This window comes from Anser cygnoides, chromosome 3 (assembly GCF_040182565.1).
Source record: "Anser cygnoides isolate HZ-2024a breed goose chromosome 3, Taihu_goose_T2T_genome, whole genome shotgun sequence".
NCBI lineage: Eukaryota > Metazoa > Chordata > Aves > Anseriformes > Anatidae > Anser > Anser cygnoides.
The window spans coordinates 112,662,842-112,686,324 of record NC_089875.1 but is presented as its reverse complement, the minus strand read 5'-3'; the positions used below and the strand labels follow the sequence as shown (position 1 = coordinate 112,686,324).

The 23,483-nt window shown below is 56.9% G+C and overlaps 1 protein-coding gene across 3 annotated transcripts in view; it reads right to left on the bottom strand.

The window, feature by feature from the left end:
* Positions 1-23,483, bottom strand: part of LOC136790541 (uncharacterized) — a 48,329-nt gene continuing 24,846 nt past the window's right edge. The window contains exons 1-5 of one of the 3 annotated variants that reach the window (XM_066995001.1): positions 6,644-6,868; positions 2,406-2,457; positions 2,252-2,291; positions 2,066-2,155; positions 1-1,689 (exon numbers count right to left, since the gene is read on the bottom strand). In XM_066995001.1, coding sequence (XP_066851102.1) covers positions 204-1,689; positions 2,066-2,155; positions 2,252-2,291; positions 2,406-2,457; positions 6,644-6,808 — 1,833 coding nt within the window. In that variant the 5' untranslated portion in view covers positions 6,809-6,868 and the 3' untranslated portion in view covers positions 1-203. Of the gene's footprint in view, positions 1,690-2,065; positions 2,156-2,251; positions 2,292-2,405; positions 2,458-2,648; positions 4,349-6,643; positions 6,869-23,483 lie in introns of those variants that run through there. The other 2 variants (XM_066995000.1, XM_066995002.1) reach the window with 2 other exon arrangements.

Below are 23,483 nucleotides of genomic sequence, written 5' to 3'. Positions count from 1 at the left end.
GCAGCGCTTCCCCAGGAAATTAGAGACACTCGCCCATGAGCATGCTTTCACTGACACATTTATTGAGATAGCCCCCGCTCCCTGGTGGGGCTGGCAGGGATCTGCTGCTTGCTGGCTCCGTCCCCTGCTGGGTCCTGCTGAACCTTGGACCAGTAAGGGGAAGAGTGTGGCCAGACAGGGCAGGGGATGAGGGCTCCCGGATTTCAGTCTTCTTTGTGGTTCTGTGAGCACAGTGTGCTCATGATACCGGTGCCAGGAAAATGTTGCAGAAGCTTCCCTTGTGCGATTACAGGGATTGATACGACTCCTCTGCGCCCCTCTGGCTGCTGGGTGGCAGTGATATCCTTCTGGCCCTGCTGCCCCTTGGCCCTGTCTGCGGATGGTTTCTTCTCTCCCACTGTCTCTCCTCCAGCTGCACCTGGGACTGCAGTTGCAGACGGAGCCAAATTTTGGGAGTGTTCAGTCTCTCCCGCTGTCTTTCCTCCAGCTGCACCTGGGACTGCAGTTGCAGACGGAGCCAAATTCTGGGAGCTTTCAGTGGCAGACAGATTGTGGTTTGGGGCTTTGATACACTTAGGGCGGAGTCTTGTGAAGACAGGTCCGTCCTGGGAGCATCCCTTGTCCTTCCGTGCCCTCCTACGTCTTCTGCGTGGCACGGCCCCGGTGCCCTCTGCTGCTGGGTCCATCCTTGATTGCCCCGCGTTGTCTGGGAGCTGCTTCGACCGTGAAGCCTGCAACTGCTTGTGCACATCTTTAACAATTTTTTTGGCTTTGCGGCAGTCTCTTGGTGCTATGAGGACCTCTGGTATGTGGGGCATATCAAGACAGATCCAAATGTGGTGTGGAGGCCGTGGTAGAGCTGAGGGTCTGTCCCCACTGGAGCTGTGTTTTCTCTGTGGGGACCTTCTTCTTGTAGTTGCTGGTGTCTCCAGCTGGGGTGATTGAGGAGCTATGGTTGGGACAGCTGTCCTTTCTTCCAGGACAGTGGCTGAAATGCTCTCCTCACAGGAGAAAACCATCTCTGACAGTCCAAATTGCTTTTGGATATACATTTTTTCCACTGCACACTCCAGCTGATTTTTCACAGCCTTGTCTAAGAAGGTCAGGTCCCACACCATGGGAACCGCCTTCATATTAGGCTCTTCTTCTTGCTTCGATACTTTCGAAGCAGAGGCTGTATCATTTTGTGGAGGCTTGTCCCCATCGGCTGGCAGGCGCAGTTTCTGCTCCTCTTTCTTATTTGAGGTGAAGTAGTTCAAGGCCTCCTTGGATTTCTTTTGTGTCAAAGACGTCTTCATTTCCATGGAGTGGAATTTGGGCACCTCTGGAGGATGGCTGGGAGCAGCCTCCTGGAAATGGATGTGTTGCTGCTGGTGCACACTGCTGGCCCTGTGGCATCTGACCACTTCTTTCCTGCAGGGTTGGCAAGTGTCATGGTCATGCTGCCCCCCTGGGCCAGCCTTGGGATGCATGAGGCCAGGCTGGACCGCAGAAGCATGAAGCCAGTCTTCTTTCTGCACAGGAGTGGGGGTAGATGCCCTTGAAATCTCTCCAGTTTTGCTCTCCGTGATGGTAGTGCAGGAGATGGTGCTCCAGGAGTCCAGAGACATCGTTGAAGAGCAGGGGGTGTCACTCTCTGTGTCAGAAGTGGTAGACTCACTGCTGTCCTCTGGCAACTCCAAGTTGAGCCTGTGAGGAGGAGGAGGAGGAGGAGAAAGAGAAGGAAGATGATGGGAATGCTGAGCCAAGCACTCCTGAGCACCCTGGGACTCTCCCTCTGCCCTGAAGGAGCTGGCAGGCTGTGTCATTTCTGTGGGGTCCCCCAAGGGACCCCTTGGTCCCTTGCCCAAGGCTCCCCCTCTGCCGGCTGGGCACAGAAGCTCCATCTGCCCCAGAAAGAGGGGACACTGCTATCTCTGTGCCTCGGCGGTAAATCCTTCTGCAAGGGCATTGCTCCTCGGATTTTAGTCCGCAAGTTTCCCTGTGCCCCCCCAAGCCATTGCACTCATCCGTGCCCCCAAACCCTGCCCCTGTTCCCTCCCCGTCCCCTCCTCGGTGGCCCCACATTTCCGTGTATCTGTTGAGGTCCTCAAAGGTCTTCTCGAACAGTTGGGCTAGTTCACGTACTCTATCCATCTTTGGGTGCTCGGGACATCTGCAAAGGGGCAAAGGGCAGCATTAGTGGGACCTCCTTTGGTGGGGGACTGGCTAGAGGGGGCTGTCACGCGCCAGTAGCGATGATTCCACTTACTGCTTCCTCTTGCACCATGAACACTTGTGGAGGGTCCAACCTGGTGGGAGAGAAAACAGAGAGTCAGTGGATGGGGAGGCCGTGGGGGGATGGCGGGTACATGGGGCTGGGCGATGTCTTTGCAGGGCACCTGCCCTTGCCCAGGGCTGCTCACCTCTGCGATTCTCCTGGTTCCTTCTGTAACAGCACCTCCTCGTCCTCCCTTCCTACATGGACACAGAAAGCAGCGGGTGAGAGGGAGTCCCCAGCAGCCTCAGTGGCATCCACAAACCCAGGGCATGGCCAGGGCCAGGCCTGTGCCTGCCCCAAGCGTCCTGGCCCAGGCTGGCCAGGCCTGGCTGGGACACGGCCTCCCGTCCCAGGCAGGGCCTGCCTCAGCACCAGCCCTGACTCCTACCTGCAGCTTGGCCCTGGGCATCATGGAGAAGCAGGCAAATGCCAGCAGCAGGAGCCACAGGAAGGCGTAGAAGGCCCAGAAGGCTTCTGGGCTGGGGAAGAAACTCAGTACCCAGGCATCAGCCATGCCTATGACTTGCCAGAGAGAGCCAAACTTGGCTGGCATGAGGAAGATCGGCTGGACCGCACTCACGGTCCCCTTGCTCCACCTTCCCAGCTCAAGCTTGTCCCTCTTCGCTCGTCAGCTCACGGCAAAATGGCAGCCAGCCTCGCTCAGCCCCACTTATATAGCCCGCCCCCGATTGTGATGCGCGTTGTCATCCCTCCCCAGCTGTTGTGACATCAGTGCTCAGCCATGGCAACGTTTGTGATGCAGGGACAGCGGGGATGAGGTGGCCCTCCCCAAGCTGAGCTAAGCCCCAGGAGGTGACCTTCACCCGAGCACCAGGCAGCAGCCAGCCCAGCTGGGCCAGCTGAGCGCAGCGGGGCCATGGCCAGCCCACCCCAGTGCTGAGAGCTGGCCCTGTGCAGGGCCCTGCAAGACCTCTGGCTTCTCACTAGGTGAGAAGCGCTTCCCCAGGAAATTAGACACTCGCCTATGAGCTTGTTTCCACTGACATATTTATTGAGAGAGCCCCCAGTCCCTGGTGGGGCTGGCAGGGATCTGCTGCTTGCTGGCTCCATGCCCTGCTGGATTCTGCTGAGCCTTGGACCAGTAAGGGGAAGAGTGTGGCCAGACAGGGCAGGGGATGAGGGCTCCCGGATTTCAGTCTTCTTTGTGGTTCTGTGAGCACAGTGTGCTCATGATACCGGTGCCAGGAAAATGTTGCAGAAGCTTCCCTTGTGCGATTACAGGGATTGATACGACTCCTCTGCGCCACTCTGGCTGCTGGGTGGCAGTGATATTCTTCTGGCCCTGCTGCCCCTTGGCCCTGTCTGCAGATGGTTTCTTCTCTCCCACTGTCTCTCCTCCAGCTGCACCTGGGACTGCAGTTGCAGACGGAGCCAAATTTTGGGAGTGTTCAGTCTCTCCCGCTGTCTTTCCTCCAACTGCACCTGGGACTGCAGTTGCAGACGGAGCCAAATTCTGGGAGCTTTCAGTGGCAGACAGATTGTGGTTTGGGGCTTTGATACACTTAGGGTGGAGTCTTGCGAAGACGGGTCCGTCCTGGGAGCATCCCTTGTCCTTCCGTGCCCCTCTATGTCTTCTGCGTGGCACGGCCCCGGTGCCCTCTGCTGCTGGGTCTATCCTTGGTTGCCCCGCATTGTCTGGGAGCTGCTTCGACTGTGAAGCCTGCAACTGCTTCTGCAGATCTTCAGCAATATGTTTGGCTTTGCGGCAGTCTCTTGGTGCTACGAGGACCTCTGGTATGTGGGGCATATCAAGACAGATCCAAATGTGGTGTGGAGGCCGTGGTAGAGCTGAGGGTCTGTCCCCACTGGAGCTGTGTTTTCTCTGTGGGGACCTTCTTCTTGGAGGTGCTGGTGTCCCCATGTCCCCTGTAGTGGATGCTGGGGACCTCACCCTTCTTATCTGACTGACCCCACCGAGCTCCCTTGCTCTGTGGCGACGCCTGCTCTGCCTGGGTGGAAGGGGAATCCCCTACTGCCCCAGGGCCCCGGTTCTTCTTGCTGGTGCCAGGCAGGGTCGTCTTGCTGGCCGTGCTGCTGCCGTTGGCTCTTCCTCCACACGCCATTTTCTGGCGGGATCTGTCCCCATCCTCCTGAGGCTTCATCCCTTGTTCCCCTCTCAGAACAGCTGCTGGCACAGAGTGGACAGGCTCCTGCATCCCCCGGGTGAATGCGTCCTTGGGGGCTGCTGCCTCCTGCTGAGGGCCAGGGGTCTGCACTGACAGCTGCGCTGCCGACTTTGTGGTGTGAGCGTGTTGCTGAAAGCGCCGGAAGGGTAAGCGGTGGCGCTGCCTGGTGTTCCGCTGTGGATCCTCAGTCTGGGAGTCTTTTTTTCCCAGGATGTGGTCAAAAAATCTCTTCATGGAAGCCAGGATCTTTCTTGGTAGCCTGAAGAGCCTTTGTGTCTGCTTTTGTACATCAGGCCCCTCCGGATGACTGTTCACAATCTTTTCCGCACAGGGTGGGTCCTTCTCCACAGGAGTCACCACCACATGTGGCTCTGCTTGCCATTGGGGTAGTTGAGGAGCTGTGGCTGGGACAGCTGTCCTTGCTTCCAGGACAGTGGCTGAAAAGCTCTCCTCACAAGACAACAGCATCTCTGACAGTCCAAATTGCTTTTGGATATACATTTTTTCCGCTGCACACTCCAGCTGATTTTTCACAGCCTTGTCTAAGAAGGTCAGGTCCCACACCATGGGAACCGCCTTCATATTAGGCTCTTCTTCTTGCTTCGATACTTTCGAAGCAGAGGCTGGATCATTTTGTGGAGGCTTGTCCCCATCGGCTGGCAGGCGCAGTTTCTGCTCCTCTTTCTAATTTGAGGTGAAGTAGTTCAAGGCCTCCTTGGATTTCTTTTGTGTCAAAGACGTCTTCATTTCCATGGAGCGGAATTTGGGTACCTCTGGAGGATGGCTGGGAGCAGCCTGCTGGACCTGGACGTGTTGCTGGTGTTGGTGCACACTGCTGGCCCTGTGGCATCTGACCACTTCTTTCCTGCAGGGTTGGCAAGTGTCATGGTCATGCTGCCCCCCTGGGCCAGCCTTGGGATGCATGAGGCCAGGCTGGACCGCAGAAGCATGAAGCCAGTCTGCTTTCTGCACAGGAGTGGGGGTAGATGCCCGTGAATTCTGTCCGGTTTCGCTCTCCGTGATGGTAGTGCAGGAGATGATGCTCCAGGAGTCCAGAGAGGTTCCTGAAGAGCAGCTGGTTTCACTCTCCGTGTCAGAAGTGGTAGACTCACTGCTGTCCTCTGGCAACTCCAAGTTGAGCCTGTGTGAGGAGGAGGAGGAGGAGGAGACGGAGAAGGAAGATGATGGGAATGCTGAGCCAAGCACTCCTGAGCACCCTGGGACTCTCCCTCTGCCCCGAAGGAGCTGGCAGGCTGTGTCATTTCTGTGGGGTCCCCCAAGGGACCCCTTGGTCCCTTGCCCAAGGCTCCCCCTCTGCCGGCTGGGCACAGAAGCTCCATCTGCCCCAGAAAGAGAGGGGACACTGCTATCTCTGTGCCTCGGCGGTAAATCCTTCTGCAAGGGCATTGCTCCTCGGATTTTAGTCCGCAAGTTTCCCTGTGCCCCCCCAAGCCATTGCACTCATCCGTGCCCCCAAACCCTGCCCCTGTTCCCTCCCCGTCCCCTCCTCGGTGGCCCCACATTTCCGTGTATCTGTTGAGGTCCTGCTGAGGTTCTTGTCGAACAGTTTGGCTAGTTCAGACAACTCATCCACATTTGCATGCTCGGGACATCTGCAAAGGGGCAGAGGGCAGCTGCTGCCACTGCAAGCGCCCCGCGCGCTCAGCTCCCTTCCCGCCAGAGCCACCCGGGCTCTTCTCACTGGCCCAGAGCCGGCAGCGGGCGCCTCTGATTGGCTCAGCTGTGGCGGGCCCTGGGGCGGTTGCCGTGCCTGGGGGCCATTGGGAGCGGGCGTCACACAGCGGTGGGCGTCTCCTCACAGAGCGCCACCATTTGCCAGAGCTTGGCCGTTTGGGCGCAGAACGGGTCACCCCTCGCCTCTGCCGCACGCAGACTGAAGAACAGCCGTCAGAGCGCACATTCAGTACACTCAGTACAGGCACGGACACAGGCTGAAAAGTCGAGGTGTCCTGTGCTGGCAGCAGGGTGCTGCAGTGACGAGGTGCCCCTGTACTCAGCCCTGCGCTCCTGACCCTCCAGAGCACCGTGAGACAGAGGGTTACATTACTAACTTAGGTCATTACTAACTCCATTTCATCTCGCTACGCAGATGCCCTGGGACACGGCCTCCCCTGCCAGGCAGGGCACCCAGCCCAGCTCTGGGGCTGGCCCTGGCTCCCGCTGACCCCTCTCCCTGCCAGGCAGGGCCTGCCTCAGCACCAGCCCTGCCTCCTACCTGCGGCTTGGCCCTGGGCATCATGGAGAAGCAGACAAATGCCAGCAGCAGCAGCCACAGGAAGGAGTAGAAGGCCCAGAAGGCTTCTGGGCTGGGGAAGAAGCTCATTCCCCAGGGATCAGCCATGCCTGTCGTGTGCCAGAGAGAGCCAAACTTGGCTGGCATGAGGAGGATCGGCCGGACCGCACTCACGGTCCCCTTGCTCCACCTTCCCAGCTCAAGCTTGTCCCTCTTTGCTCGTCAGCTCGTGGGCAAAATGGCAGCCAGCCTCGCTCAGCCCCACTTATATAACCCATAACCGCCGCCGTTTGTGATGCAGGGACAGCGGGGATGAGGTGGCCCTCCCCGAGCTGAGCTAAGCCCCAGGAGGTGACCTTCACCGGAGCGCCAGGCAGCAGCCAGCCCGGCCGGGCCAGCTCAGCGCAGCGGGGCCATGGCCAGCCCACCTCAGTGCTGAGAGCTGGCCCTGCGCAGGGCCCTGCAAGACCTCTGGCTTCTCACTAGGTAGGGCCGAACTCTCGGTCATGCATGGGCTGTGCTTCAAACCCAGAGCTTCCAGCTGTTGTTCTTGCCATTCTCTCCCTTGCTCCACATGAGACGGGGGAACCAGTTTGTGGGTGTTTTTTGGCTGCCCAGCAGCAACGATGCCATGGCCATCCTCTGGGGAGCTCAGCCTGGGGCTTGGGGCATGCAAGCTGGTGGCTGAAAGTGGTGGGGAGTGTGGGCAGGAGGCTGATCTGGCCCTGCTGTAGTGGATTTACGTGGTAAGGTTTTTGGTAGCAGGGGGCCATAGGCGTGGCTTCTGTGAGAAGAATCTAGAAGCTGCCCCATGTTATGTGAGGGCCCTGCTGCTGACCAGAGCTGAGCCAATAAGCAATGTTGTTCGCACCTCTGTGAGAGCATATTTAAGAAAGGAAAAAAAAATAAATGCTGCCACACAGTAGCTGGGAGAGTGAGAGGAGTGACACAGCCTTGCAGGCGCCGGGGTCAGTGCAGCAGGAGGGCAGGAGGTACGCCAGGCACACAGCAGCAGTTCCCCTGCGGCCTGTGGAGAGGCCCCTGGTGGAGCAGGCTGTCCCCCTGCAGCCCACGGGTCCCACACGGAGCAGATCTCCACGCTGCAGCCCGTGGAGGAGCCCCCGGTGGAGCAGGTGGATGTGGCCTGGAGGAGGCTGCGGCCCATGGAGAGCCCCCGCAGGAGCAGGCCCCGGGCCGGAGCTGCAGCCCGTGGAGAGGAGCCCACGCAGGAGCAGGGGGTCTGGGGGGAGCTGCTGCCTGTGGGGGACCCGTGCTGGAGCAGTTTGCTCCTGGGGGATGGACCCCGTGGTACCGAGCCATATCTGGAGCAGTTCTTGAAGAGCTGCTGCCTGTGGGAAGCCTATGCCGGATCAGTTCAGCAAGGACTGCATCCTGTGGGCAGGACCCCACAGCACAGGGGACGAGAGTGACCGAGAAGAAGCGGCAGAGAAGAAGCGCTGTAGACTGACCACAGCCCCATTTCCCCTGTTCCCCTGCGCCGCTCAGGGGGAGGAGGTGGAAGAGGGTGGATGGGGGGAAGGCGTTTTTGTTTTTTTTCCTTTGTTTCTCACTTCTCTAGCTTGTTAGTAATAGGCAATAAATCTTACTATCTCCCTATGCTGAGTCTGTTTTGCCCGTCACGATAATTACTGCGCGATCTCCTAGTCCTTATCTCAACCCTTGAGCCCTTTTCATCAAATTCTCTCCCCGTTCCTCTTTGAGGAGGGGGAGTGAGAGAGTGGTTGTGGTGGAGCTCAGCTGCCCACCCGAGTAAAACCACCACACTTGCCCAGCACTGCCGTGGTAGTGGTGCCAGTGACAGTCCAGAAACGGCCTTGGCTGTTGTGGTGCTTTCTGGCATTGTTATGTGTGTGCAAGCAGCCCTCGTGGTGCACCCCAGGAGGTGACCTTCACCGGAGCGCCAGGCAGCAGCCAGCCCGGCCGGGCCAGCTGAGCGCAGCGGGGCCATGGCCAGCCCACCTCAGTGCTGAGAGCTGGCCCTGCGCAGGGCCCTGCAAGACCTCTGGCTTCTCACTAGGTAGGGCCAAACAGGAAGAAAAAGAGCAAGAAAACGTGTGGCTGAAATACAGGCAAGGCAATCGCTCCCTGGCTACCATTCAGGGGCAAAGAAGACGGCAGGGATTCACCAACGGGAAGTGCTGCCTGACCAACTCGATAAGCTTGTAGACAAGCTGTAGATGTATGGGCTGGATGGGCAGTCAGTGGGGTGCACTGAAAACTGGCAGAATGGCCGAGCCCACGGGGTGGCTGGTGATCAGTGGCACAAAGTCTAGGTGGAGGCCAGTAACTAGCGGCATACGCCAGGAGTCAATACTGGATCCAGTCCTGTTTAGCATCTTCATTAGTGACCTGCATGACGGGGCAGACGTCTGCAGATGGCACAAAACTGGGGGGAGTGGCAGATACACCACAGGGTTGTGCTGCCGTCCAGAGGGTCCTGGACAGGAGGGAGAAATGGGCCGGAAGGAACATCTTGAAGATCAGCCAGGGGAATTCTGTGCAAAGTCCTGCACGTGGGTAGGCACAACCCCTGGCACCAGGACATGCTGGGGACCGCCCCGCTGGAGAGCAGCTTGGAGGAAAGGGACCTGGGGGTCCTGGTGAACGTGAGGCAGCAACGCACCCTTGCTGCAAAGAAGGCTAATAGTATCCTGGGCTGCATCAGGCACAGTATTGTCAGCAGGTCAGGAGAGGTGATCCTGCCCCTCTACTCTGCACTGGTGAGGCCACACCTGGAGTAGCGAGTCCAGTTCTGGGCTCCCCAGTACAAGGCAGACGTGGGCGTACTGGAGAGAGTCCAGTGTAGGGCCACAAAGACAATAAAGGGACTGGAGCGTGTCTCCTGTGAGGAAAGGCTGAGAGAGCTTTTCAGCCTGGAGGAGAGAAGGCTGGGGGGATCCTATCAGTGTCTATCAGTCCCTGACGGGGGGTGCAAAGAGGCTGGAGCCAGGTTCTGTTTGGTGGTGCCCTGTACCAGGACAAGAGGCGACGGGCACAAACTGGAACGCAGGAGGTTCCCTCTGAGCAGGAGGAAACACTTTCTTTATATGAGGGTGACCGAGCACTGGCACGGGTTGCCCAGGGGCTGTGGCGTCTCCTCCCTGGAGATCTTCGAAAGCCGCCTGGATGTGGTCCTGGGCACCCTGCTCCGGGTGTCTGCTGGAGCAGGGACATTGAACCAGATGAGCTCCAGAGGTCCCTTCCAACCTCAAACTAGTCTGTGATTCTGTGACTCAGCTTGCGGAAATTAACTGAATCTTAGGCATCCAGCTGTTGGGTTGTGTATTGGGAAGTAAAGGCGATAAACATTTAAACACCTAGTGAAACGGAGTGAGACCTGCAAGAGCTCTTCTTTATCACTCCTCTCTGCCAGCTCCCACTGCTCTCTTCCTCCCACTTAGGGTTCCTGCTCACGTCCTCCTTCTTGTCTGTTTTCTTGCCTCAGTAAGTGCTTGGGCATGTAGAGCTCCTAGTGAGCCCCAGAGCTCAGGACTCTGATCCCAGCACCTTCCAAGGGGTTTGGGGTTATCTCCAAGCCACAGCCGTGATCCTCCTCGAAACAGAGAGGCAGGGACTTTGGAGATGAGCCCACCCCATTCCACAGCAAGAAGGCATCTGTCTGCCCTTCCCAGGGTCACACTGCCTGTCCTGGTGCAGACGGAAGAACAGGCACTGGGGCCTGTGTCGTCTCAACTTCTGGTAACAATAGACATGGAGAAAGCTGAGGCATTCAGCAACTTCTTTGCCTCAGTCTTCACTGACAGGCAGGCTTCCCAAGTCTTTTGTTTCCCCGAGCGCGTAGATGGAGGTTGGGGGATCAAAGTCCCACCCACTATAAGCGAAGAGCAGTTTCGAGACCTTAGAGACCCATGGCAGGGGGGTGGAACTAGATGATCAGGAAGCATCATGCTCACAGTCTCTCATCCTCCTGGGGGATCTCAATCACACAGATGTTTGCGGGGAAAGCCGCATGGCAGGCAGTAAGCAATCCAGGAGACTTCTGGAGTCCATTGAGGACAAGTTCCTATTCCACGTATTAGACAAACCAGCCAGAGGAGAAGTGTTACCGGACCTGGTGCTCACCAGTGCAGAAGGAGCTCATTAAAGAAGTTAAGACTGGAGGAAGCCTAGGTTGCAGTGACCATGCCCTAGATGCTCAGAGGATCTGATCAGAACTGGCAGCTCTTTAAGGATATCTTCCTCGGAGCGCAAGAGCTCTGTATTTCCATTTGTAATACATCAAACCAGGAAGGCAGGAAACCGCCATGGTTGAATAAGGATCTGCTGGTAAAACTTAGGCAAAAGAAGGAAACGCATAGACGGTGGAAAGAGGGCCACGTGCCCTGGGAAGAGTACAGTAATGCCCTCCGGATGTGCAGGGATGGGATCAGGAAAGCCAAGGCACTGACAGAACCAAACTTGGCAAGGGATGCAAAGAATAACGTAAAGGGGTTCTGCAGGTACATTGGCCACACAAGAAAGACTAGGGAGAGTGTAGCGCCTCTGCCTAATGAAGATGGAGAACTGGTAACAACAGATGTGGAGAAGGCAGAGGTACTTAGCAACTTCTTTGCCTCGATCTACACCAGTGGTCAGGCTTCCCACATCCCTTGTGTCCCCAGATCTCTAGGCAGGGGCTGGGGAAGCAGAGTCCTTCCAACTGTAAGGAAGAGCAGGTTTGGGACCTCCTGATGCAACTTAACAACTACAAGTCTATGGGGCCTGGTGACATGCATCCTAGGGTCCTGAGGGAATTGGCTGATGTAGTTGCCAAGTCACTCTCCATCATATTTGAAAAATCACGGCAGTGAGGCGAAGTCCACAGTGACTGGAAAAAGGGAAACATTTTACAATTTTAAAAAGGGTAGAAAAGAAGGCCTGGGGAACTACACGCTGGTGAGCCTCACGTCTGTGCCTGGGAAGATCACGGAATGAATCTTCCTGGAGGCAATGTTAAGGCACATGCAGGACAAGAAGGTGATCTGCGACAGCCAGCATGGCTTCACCAAGGGCAAATCATGCCTGACCAATCTGCTGGCCTTCTGTGATGGAGTGACTGCATCAGCTGACACGGGAGGACTGAACCATGTCACCTACTTGGACTTCTGTAAGGCCTTTGACACAGTGCCACATGACATCCTGATCTCCAAATTGGAGAGACATGGATTTGATGGGCAGACCATTTCGTGAATAAGGAGTTGGCTTGAAGGTCGCACCCGGAGTGGCGGTCAATGGCTCTATGTCCAGGTGGAGACCGGTGACGAGCGGTGTCCCTCAGGGGTCTGTCCTGGGACCGGTGCTTTTTAATATCTTCATCAGTGATGCAGACGATGGGATTGAGTGCACCCTCAGCAAGTTTGCAGATGGCACCAAGCTGAGTGGTGCAGTTGATACAACAGAAGGAAGGGATGCCATCCAAAGGGACCTAGACAGCGCCTAAAGAAGTGGGCCCATGGGAACCTAATGAGGTTCAACAAGTCCAAACGCATGGTGCTGCACCGGGGTCAGGGCAATCCCAGACTTGAGGACGGACTGAGAGAAGAACTCATTGAGAGCAGCCCTGCAGAGAAGGACTTGGGGGTTCTGGTAGATGAAAAGCTCAACGTGAGCCAGCAGTGCAGGCTTGCAGCCCAGAAGGCCAACTGCATCCCGGGCTGCATCAGCAGAGCAGTGGCCAGCAGGTGGAGGGAGGTGATTGTCCCCCTCTGCACTGCCCTTGTGAGGCCCCACGCGGGGCACTGCGTCCAGGTCTGAGGCCCCCAGCACAACAAATGTGAACCTGTTAGAGTGAGTGCACAGGAGGCCTACAAAGACCATCAGAGGGCTGGAGCACCTCTCCTATGAAGAAAGGCTGAGAGAGCTGGGGATGTTCAGCCTGAAGAAGAGAAGGCTCAGGGGAGACCTCATTATGACCATTTCATACTTAAAGGGGTCTCATAAAAAAGATGGAGGAGGACTCCTTACTTGGGTAGATAACGACAGAGCAAGGGGGAATGGTCTTAAAAGAGGATAGATTTAGTCTGGACATTAGGGGGAAATTCTTCTCTCAGAGGGTGGTGAGGCACTGGCACAGGTTGCCCAGAGAAGTTGCAGATACCCCACCCCTGGGGATGTTCAAGGGCAGACTGGATGAGGCCCTGGGCAGCCTGATCTAGTGGGTGGCGTCCCTGCCCATGGCAGGGGGATTGGAATAGGATGATCTTTAAGGCCCCTTCCAAACCAAGCTATTCTGTTATTCTCTGACTTTATGATTCTCTGCCACACTCACCTCCAGGTAGCTTGGCAGCCCATGCTGCCTCTGAAAGCCTCAGGGGAAGGCCACCCCCAGATACTCTCCTTCGGGACCAAGGTGTGGCTTGGGGCTTTGATGCACTTAGGACGGAGTCTTGCGAAGACGGGTCTGTCCTGGGAGCATCCCTTGTCCTTCCGTGCCCCTCTATGTCTTCTGCGTGGCACGGCCCCGGTGCCCTCTGCTGCTGGGTCTATCCTTGGTTGCCCCGCATTGTCTGGGAGCTGCTCCAACTGCGAAGCCAGCACCTGCTTCTGCAGATCTTCAGCAATATGTTTGGCTTTGCGGCAGTCTCTTGGTGCTGCGAGGACCTTTGTCATGTGGGGCATATCAAGACAGATCCAAATGTGGTGCGGAGGCCGTGGCAGAGCTGAGGGTCTGTCCTCATTGGAGCTGTGTTTTCTCTGTGGGGACCTTCTTCTTGGAGGTGCTGGTGTCCCCATGTCCCCCGTAGTGGAGATGCTTGGGCCCTCACCCTTCTTATCTGACTGACCCCACCGAGCTCCCTTGCTCTGTGGCGACGCCTGCTCTGCCTGGGTGGAAGGGGAATCCCCTACTGCCCCAGGGCCCCGGTTCTTCTTGCTGGTGCCAGGCAGGGTCGTCTTGCTGGCCGTGCTGCTGCCGTTGGCTCTTCCTCCACACGCCATTTTCTGGCGGGATCTGTCCCCATCCTCCTGAGGCTTCATCCCTTGTTCCCCTCTCAGAACAGCTGCTGGCACAGAGTGGACAGGCTCCTGCATCCCCCGGGTGAATGCGTCCTTGGGGGCTGCTGCCTCCTGCTGAGGGCCAGGGGTCTGCACTGACAGCTGCGCTGCCGACTTTGTGGTGTGAGCGTGTTGCTGAAAGCGCCGGAAGGGTAAGCGGTGGCGCTGCCTGGTGTTCCGCTGTGGATCCTCAGTCTGGGAGTCTTTTTTTCCCAGGATGTGGTCAAAAAATCTCTTCATGGAAGCCAGGATCTTTCTTGGTAGCCTGAAGAGCCTTTGTGTCTGCTTTTGTACATCAGGCCCCTCCGGATGACTGTTCACAATCTTTTCCGCACAGGGTGGGTCCTTCTCCACAGGAGTCACCACCACATGTGGCTCTGCTTGCCATTGGGGTAGTTGAGGAGCTGTGGCTGGGACAGCTGTCCTTGCTTCCAGGACAGTGGCTGAAAAGCTCTCCTCACAGGAGAAAACCATCTCTGACAGTCCAAATTGCTTTTGGATATACATTTTTTCCACTGCACACTCCAGCTGATTTTTCACAGCCTTGTCTAAGAAGGTCAGGTCCCACACCATGGGAACCGCCTTCATATTAGGCTCTTCTTCTTGCTTCGATACTTTCGAAGCAGAGGCTGGATCATTTTGTGGAGGCTTGTCCCCATCGGCTGGCAGGCGCAGTTTCTGCTCCTCTTTCTTATTTGAGGTGAAGTAGTTCAAGGCCTCCTTGGATTTCTTTTGTGTCAAAGACGTCTTCATTTCCATGGAGCGGAATTTGGGTACCTCTGGAGGATGGCTGGGAGCAGCCTGCTGGACCTGGACGTGTTGCTGGTGTTGGTGCACACTGCTGGCCCTGTGGCATCTGACCACTTCTTTCCTGCAGGGTTGGCAAGTGTCATGGTCATGCTGCCCCCCTGGGCCAGCCTTGGGATGCATGAGGCCAGGCTGGACCGCAGAAGCATGAAGCCAGTCTGCTTTCTGCACAGGAGTGGGGGTAGATGCCCGTGAATTCTGTCCGGTTTCGCTCTCCGTGATGGTAGTGCAGGAGATGATGCTCCAGGAGTCCAGAGAGGTTCCTGAAGAGCAGCTGGTTTCACTCTCCGTGTCAGAAGTGGTAGACTCACTGCTGTCCTCTGGCAACTCCAAGTTGAGCCTGTGTGAGGAGGAGGAGGAGGAGGAGACGGAGAAGGAAGATGATGGGAATGCTGAGCCAAGCACTCCTGAGCACCCTGGGACTCTCCCTCTGCCCCGAAGGAGCTGGCAGGCTGTGTCATTTCTGTGGGGTCCCCCAAGGGACCCCTTGGTCCCTTGCCCAAGGCTCCCCCTCTGCCGGCTGGGCACAGAAGCTCCATCTGCCCCAGAAAGAGAGGGGACACTGCTATCTCTGTGCCTCGGCGGTAAATCCTTCTGCAAGGGCATTGCTCCTCGGATTTTAGTCCGCAAGTTTCCCTGTGCCCCCCCAAGCCATTGCACTCATCCGTGCCCCCAAACCCTGCCCCTGTTCCCTCCCCGTCCCCTCCTCGGTGGCCCCACATTTCCGTGTATCTGTTGAGGTCCTGCTGAGGTTCTTGTCGAACAGTTTGGCTAGTTCAGACAACTCATCCACATTTGCATGCTCGGGACATCTGCAAAGGGGCAGAGGGCAGCTGCTGCCACTGCAAGCGCCCCGCGCGCTCAGCTCCCTTCCCGCCAGAGCCACCCGGGCTCTTCTCACTGGCCCAGAGCCGGCAGCGGGCGCCTCTGATTGGCTCAGCTGTGGCGGGCCCTGGGGCGGTTGCCGTGCCTGGGGGCCATTGGGAGCGGGCGTCACACAGCGGTGGGCGTCTCCTCACAGAGCGCCACCATTTGCCAGAGCTTGGCCGTTTGGGCGCAGAACGGGTCACCCCTCGCCTCTGCCGCACGCAGACTGAAGAACAGCCGTCAGAGCGCACATTCAGTACACTCAGTACAGGCACGGACACAGGCTGAAAAGTCGAGGTGTCCTGTGCTGGCAGCAGGGTGCTGCAGTGACGAGGTGCCCCTGTACTCAGCCCTGCGCTCCTGACCCTCCAGAGCACCGTGAGACAGAGGGTTACATTACTAACTTAGGTCATTACTAACTCCATTTCATCTCGCTACGCAGATGCCCTGGGACACGGCCTCCCCTGCCAGGCAGGGCACCCAGCCCAGCTCTGGGGCTGGCCCTGGCTCCCGCTGACCCCTCTCCCTGCCAGGCAGGGCCTGCCTCAGCACCAGCCCTGCCTCCTACCTGCGGCTTGGCCCTGGGCATCATGGAGAAGCAGACAAATGCCAGCAGCAGCAGCCACAGGAAGGAGTAGAAGGCCCAGAAGGCTTCTGGGCTGGGGAAGAAGCTCATTCCCCAGGGATCAGCCATGCCTGTCGTGTGCCAGAGAGAGCCAAACTTGGCTGGCATGAGGAGGATCGGCCGGACCGCACTCATGGTCCCCTTGCTCCACCTTCCCAGCTCAAGCTTGTCCCTCTTTGCTCGTCAGCTCGTGGGCAAAATGGCAGCCAGCCTCGCTCAGCCCCACTTATATAACCCATAACCGCCGCCGTTTGTGATGCAGGGACAGCGGGGATGAGGTGGCCCTCCCCGAGCTGAGCTAAGCCCCAGGAGGTGACCTTCACCCGAGCACCAGGCAGCAGCCAGCCCGGCCGGGCCAGCTCAGCGCAGCGGGGCCATGGCCAGCCCACCTCAGTGCTGAGAGCTGGCCCTGCGCAGGGCCCTGCAAGACCTCTGGCTTCTCACTAGGTAGGGCCGAACTCTCGGTCATGCATGGGCTGTGCTTCAAACCCAGAGCTTCCAGCTGTTGTTCTTGCCATTCTCTCCCTTGCTCCACATGAGACGGGGGAACCAGTTTGTGGGTGTTTTTTGGCTGCCCAGCAGCAACGATGCCATGGCCATCCTCTGGGGAGCTCAGCCTGGGGCTTGGGGCATGCAAGCTGGTGGCTGAAAGTGGTGGGGAGTGTGGGCAGGAGGCTGATCTGGCCCTGCTGTAGTGGATTTACGTGGTAAGGTTTTTGGTAGCAGGGGGCCATAGGCGTGGCTTCTGTGAGAAGAATCTAGAAGCTGCCCCATGTTATGTGAGGGCCCTGCTGCTGACCAGAGCTGAGCCAATAAGCAATGTTGTTCGCACCTCTGTGAGAGCATATTTAAGAAAGGAAAAAAAAATAAATGCTGCCACACAGTAGCTGGGAGAGTGAGAGGAGTGACACAGCCTTGCAGGCGCCGGGGTCAGTGCAGCAGGAGGGCAGGAGGTACGCCAGGCACACAGCAGCAGTTCCCCTGCGGCCTGTGGAGAGGCCCCTGGTGGAGCAGGCTGTCCCCCTGCAGCCCACGGGTCCCACACGGAGCAGATCTCCACGCTGCAGCCCGTGGAGGAGCCCCCGGTGGAGCAGGTGGATGTGGCCTGGAGGAGGCTGCGGCCCATGGAGAGCCCCCGCAGGAGCAGGCCCCGGGCCGGAGCTGCAGCCCGTGGAGAGGAGCCCACGCAGGAGCAGGGGGTCTGGGGGGAGCTGCTGCCTGTGGGGGACCCGTGCTGGAGCAGTTTGCTCCTGGGGGATGGACCCCGTGGTACCGAGCCATATCTGGAGCAGTTCTTGAAGAGCTGCTGCCTGTGGGAAGCCTATGCCGGATCAGTTCAGCAAGGACTGCATCCTGTGGGCAGGACCCCACAGCACAGGGGACGAGAGTGACCGAGAAGAAGCGGCAGAGAAGAAGCGCTGTAGACTGACCACAGCCCCATTTCCCCTGTTCCCCTGCGCCGCTCAGGGGGAGGAGGTGGAAGAGGGTGGATGGGGGGAAGGCGTTTTTGTTTTTTTTCCTTTGTTTCTCACTTCTCTAGCTTGTTAGTAATAGGCAATAAATCTTACTATCTCCCTATGCTGAGTCTGTTTTGCCCGTCACGATAATTACTGCGCGATCTCCTAGTCCTTATCTCAACCCTTGAGCCCTTTTCATCAAATTCTCTCCCCGTTCCTCTTTGAGGAGGGGGAGTGAGAGAGTGGTTGTGGTGGAGCTCAGCTGCCCACCCGAGTAAAACCACCACACTTGCCCAGCACTGCCGTGGTAGTGGTGCCAGTGACAGTCCAGAAACGGCCTTGGCTGTTGTGGTGCTTTCTGGCATTGTTATGTGTGTGCAAGCAGCCCTCGTGGTGCACCCCAGGAGGTGACCTTCACCGGAGCGCCAGGCAGCAGCCAGCCCGGCCGGGCCAGCTGAGCGCAGCGGGGCCATGGCCAGCCCACCTCAGTGCTGAGAGCTGGCCCTGCGCAGGGCCCTGCAAGACCTCTGGCTTCTCACTAGGTAGGGCCAAACAGGAAGAAAAAGAGCAAGAAAACGTGTGGCTGAAATACAGGCAAGGCAATCGCTCCCTGGCTACCATTCAGGGGCAAAGAAGACGGCAGGGATTCACCAACGGGAAGTGCTGCCTGACCAACTCGATAAGCTTGTAGACAAGCTGTAGATGTATGGGCTGGATGGGCAGTCAGTGGGGTGCACTGAAAACTGGCAGAATGGCCGAGCCCACGGGGTGGCTGGTGATCAGTGGCACAAAGTCTAGGTGGAGGCCAGTAACTAGCGGCATACGCCAGGAGTCAATACTGGATCCAGTCCTGTTTAGCATCTTCATTAGTGACCTGCATGACGGGGCAGACGTCTGCAGATGGCACAAAACTGGGGGGAGTGGCAGATACACCACAGGGTTGTGCTGCCGTCCAGAGGGTCCTGGACAGGAGGGAGAAATGGGCCGGAAGGAACATCTTGAAGATCAGCCAGGGGAATTCTGTGCAAAGTCCTGCACGTGGGTAGGCACAACCCCTGGCACCAGGACATGCTGGGGACCGCCCCGCTGGAGAGCAGCTTGGAGGAAAGGGACCTGGGGGTCCTGGTGAACGTGAGGCAGCAACGCACCCTTGCTGCAAAGAAGGCTAATAGTATCCTGGGCTGCATCAGGCACAGTATTGTCAGCAGGTCAGGAGAGGTGATCCTGCCCCTCTACTCTGCACTGGTGAGGCCACACCTGGAGTAGCGAGTCCAGTTCTGGGCTCCCCAGTACAAGGCAGACGTGGGCGTACTGGAGAGAGTCCAGTGTAGGGCCACAAAGACAATAAAGGGACTGGAGCGTGTCTCCTGTGAGGAAAGGCTGAGAGAGCTTTTCAGCCTGGAGGAGAGAAGGCTGGGGGGATCCTATCAGTGTCTATCAGTCCCTGACGGGGGGTGCAAAGAGGCTGGAGCCAGGTTCTGTTTGGTGGTGCCCTGTACCAGGACAAGAGGCGACGGGCACAAACTGGAACGCAGGAGGTTCCCTCTGAGCAGGAGGAAACACTTTCTTTATATGAGGGTGACCGAGCACTGGCACGGGTTGCCCAGGGGCTGTGGCGTCTCCTCCCTGGAGATCTTCGAAAGCCGCCTGGATGTGGTCCTGGGCACCCTGCTCCGGGTGTCTGCTGGAGCAGGGACATTGAACCAGATGAGCTCCAGAGGTCCCTTCCAACCTCAAACTAGTCTGTGATTCTGTGACTCAGCTTGCGGAAATTAACTGAATCTTAGGCATCCAGCTGTTGGGTTGTGTATTGGGAAGTAAAGGCGATAAACATTTAAACACCTAGTGAAACGGAGTGAGACCTGCAAGAGCTCTTCTTTATCACTCCTCTCTGCCAGCTCCCACTGCTCTCTTCCTCCCACTTAGGGTTCCTGCTCACGTCCTCCTTCTTGTCTGTTTTCTTGCCTCAGTAAGTGCTTGGGCATGTAGAGCTCCTAGTGAGCCCCAGAGCTCAGGACTCTGATCCCAGCACCTTCCAAGGGGTTTGGGGTTATCTCCAAGCCACAGCCGTGATCCTCCTCGAAACAGAGAGGCAGGGACTTTGGAGATGAGCCCACCCCATTCCACAGCAAGAAGGCATCTGTCTGCCCTTCCCAGGGTCACACTGCCTGTCCTGGTGCAGACGGAAGAACAGGCACTGGGGCCTGTGTCGTCTCAACTTCTGGTAACAATAGACATGGAGAAAGCTGAGGCATTCAGCAACTTCTTTGCCTCAGTCTTCACTGACAGGCAGGCTTCCCAAGTCTTTTGTTTCCCCGAGCGCGTAGATGGAGGTTGGGGGATCAAAGTCCCACCCACTATAAGCGAAGAGCAGTTTCGAGACCTTAGAGACCCATGGCAGGGGGGTGGAACTAGATGATCAGGAAGCATCATGCTCACAGTCTCTCATCCTCCTGGGGGATCTCAATCACACAGATGTTTGCGGGGAAAGCCGCATGGCAGGCAGTAAGCAATCCAGGAGACTTCTGGAGTCCATTGAGGACAAGTTCCTATTCCACGTATTAGACAAACCAGCCAGAGGAGAAGTGTTACCGGACCTGGTGCTCACCAGTGCAGAAGGAGCTCATTAAAGAAGTTAAGACTGGAGGAAGCCTAGGTTGCAGTGACCATGCCCTAGATGCTCAGAGGATCTGATCAGAACTGGCAGCTCTTTAAGGATATCTTCCTCGGAGCGCAAGAGCTCTGTATTTCCATTTGTAATACATCAAACCAGGAAGGCAGGAAACCGCCATGGTTGAATAAGGATCTGCTGGTAAAACTTAGGCAAAAGAAGGAAACGCATAGACGGTGGAAAGAGGGCCACGTGCCCTGGGAAGAGTACAGTAATGCCCTCCGGATGTGCAGGGATGGGATCAGGAAAGCCAAGGCACTGACAGAACCAAACTTGGCAAGGGATGCAAAGAATAACGTAAAGGGGTTCTGCAGGTACATTGGCCACACAAGAAAGACTAGGGAGAGTGTAGCGCCTCTGCCTAATGAAGATGGAGAACTGGTAACAACAGATGTGGAGAAGGCAGAGGTACTTAGCAACTTCTTTGCCTCGATCTACACCAGTGGTCAGGCTTCCCACATCCCTTGTGTCCCCAGATCTCTAGGCAGGGGCTGGGGAAGCAGAGTCCTTCCAACTGTAAGGAAGAGCAGGTTTGGGACCTCCTGATGCAACGTAACAACTACAAGTCTATGGGGCCTGGTGACATGCATCCTAGGGTCCTGAGGGAATTGGCTGATGTAGTTGCCAAGTCACTCTCCATCATATTTGAAAAATCACGGCAGTGAGGCGAAGTCCACAGTGACTGGAAAAAGGGAAACATTTTACAATTTTAAAAAGGGTAGAAAAGAAGGCCTGGGGAACTACACGCTGGTGAGCCTCACGTCTGTGCCTGCGAAGATCACGGAATGAATCTTCCTGGAGGCAATGTTAAGGCATATGCAGGACAAGAAGGTGATCTGCGACAGCCAGCATGGCTTCACCAAGGGCAAATCATGCCTGACCAATCTGCTGGCCTTCTGTGATGGAGTGACTGCATCAGCTGACACGGGAGGACTGAACCCTGTCACCTACTTGGACTTCTGTAAGGCCTTTGACACAGTGCCACATGACATCCTGATCTCCAAATTGGAGAGACATGGATTTGATGGGCAGACCATTTCGTGAATAAGGAGTTGGCTTGAAGGTCGCACCCGGAGTGGCGGTCAATGGCTCTATGTCCAGGTGGAGACCGGTGACGAGCGGTGTCCCTCAGGGGTCTGTCCTGGGACCGGTGCTTTTTAATATCTTCATCAGTGATGCAGACGATGGGATTGAGTGCACCCTCAGCAAGTTTGCAGATGACACCAAGCTGAGTGGTGCAGTTGATACAACAGAAGGAAGGGATGCCATCCAAAGGGACCTAGACAGCGCCTAAAGAAGTGGGCCCATGGGAACCTAATGAGGTTCAACAAGTCCAAACGCATGGTGCTGCACCGGGGTCAGGGCAATCCCAGACTTGAGGACGGACTGAGAGAAGAACTCATTGAGAGCAGCCCTGCAGAGAAGGACTTGGGGGTTCTGGTAGATGAAAAGCTCAACGTGAGCCAGCAGTGCAGGCTTGCAGCCCAGAAGGCCAACTGCATCCCGGGCTGCATCAGCAGAGCAGTGGCCAGCAGGTGGAGGGAGGTGATTGTCCCCCTCTGCACTGCCCTTGTGAGGCCCCACGCGGGGCACTGCGTCCAGGTCTGAGGCCCCCAGCACAACAAATGTGAACCTGTTAGAGTGAGTGCACAGGAGGCCTACAAAGACCATCAGAGGGCTGGAGCACCTCTCCTATGAAGAAAGGCTGAGAGAGCTGGGGATGTTCAGCCTGAAGAAGAGAAGGCTCAGGGGAGACCTCATTATGACCATTTCATACTTAAAGGGGTCTTATAAAAAAGATGGAGAAGGACTCTTTACTTGGGTGGATAACGATAGAGCAAGGGGGAATGGTCTTAAATGAAAAGAGAATAGATTTAGACTAGACATTAGGAGGAAATTCTTCTCTCAGGGGGTGGTGACGCACTGGCACAGGTTGCCCAGAGAAGTTGTAGATACCCCATCCCTATTCAAGGGATGTTCAAGGATGTTCAAGGGATGTTCAAGGGCAAAGTGGATGAGGCCCTGGGCATCCTGATCTAGTGGGTGGCATCCCTGCCCATGGCAGGGGGATTGGAATAGGATGATCTTTAAGGCCCCTTCCAAACCAAGGCATTCTGTTATTTTATGATTCTCTGCCACACTGACCTCCAGGGAGCTTGGCAGCCCATGCTGCCTCTGAAAGCCTCAGGGGAAGGCCACCCCCAACCCACTCCTCCCCACAGAAGCAGCCAACAGAGCTGCCAGCCTTGCCCATGCAAGGAGGGCCCAGTAGTGAGCAGGGGAGCCGCAGCGCTTCCCCAGGAAATTAGAGACACTCGCCCATGAGCATGCTTTCACTGACACATTTATTGAGATAGCCCCCGCTCCCTGGTGGGGCTGGCAGGGATCTGCTGCTTGCTGGCTCCATGCCCTGCTGGGCCCTGCTGCCCCTTGGCCCTGTCTGCAGATGGTTTCTTCTCTCCCACTGTCTTTCCTCCAGCTGCACCTGGGACTGCAGCTGCAGACAGAGCCAAATTCTGGGAGCTTTCAGTGCCAGGCAGGTTGTGGTTTGGGGCTTCGATGCACTTAGGGCGGAGTCTTGCAAAGCCAGGTCTGTCGTGGGAGCATCCCTTGTCCTTCCGGCAGGGTGAGCGGTGGCGCTGCCTGGTGTTCCACTGGGGCGCCTCAGTCTCGGAGTCTTTGCCTCAGGATGAGGTTTAAAAATCTCCTAATGGAAATCAGTATCCTTCTTCGCAGCCTGAAGAGCACTTTTGACTGCATTTTTCCACGAGGCCCCTTCAGATGACTTTCCACAGTCTTTACCACACAGGGCGTGTCCCGCACCACGGGAACCACCTTCAAAGTAGGCTTTTCTGCTCGCTTAGATATTTTTGAAGCAGAGGCTGGGTCATCTTGTGGAGGCTTGTCCCCATCAGCTGGCAGGCGCAGTTTCTCCTCCTCTTTCTTTTTTGCGGTGAAGCAGACCAAGGTCTCCTGGGTCTCCTGGGTCTCCTTTTGTGGCAAAGATGTCTTCATTTCCCTGGAGTGGAATTTGGGCACCTCTGGAGGATGGCTGGGAGCAGCCTGCTGGACCTGGACGTGTTGCTGGTGTAGGTGCACACTGCTTCCTGAGTGTGCACCGACCACTTCTTTCCTGCAGCGTGGGTGAGTGTCATGGTCACACTGCTCCTCTGGGCCAGCCTTGGGATGCACGAGGCCAGGCTGGACCGCAGAAGCATGAAGTGAGTCTGCTTACTGCAGAGGAGTGGGGGTAGATGCCCGTGAATTCTGTCCGGTTTCGTTCTCCGTGATGGTAGTGCAGGAGATGGTGCTCCAAGAGTCCAGAGACACCGTTGAAGAGCAACTGGTGTCACTCCCCGTGTCAGAAGTGGGACCGGTGCT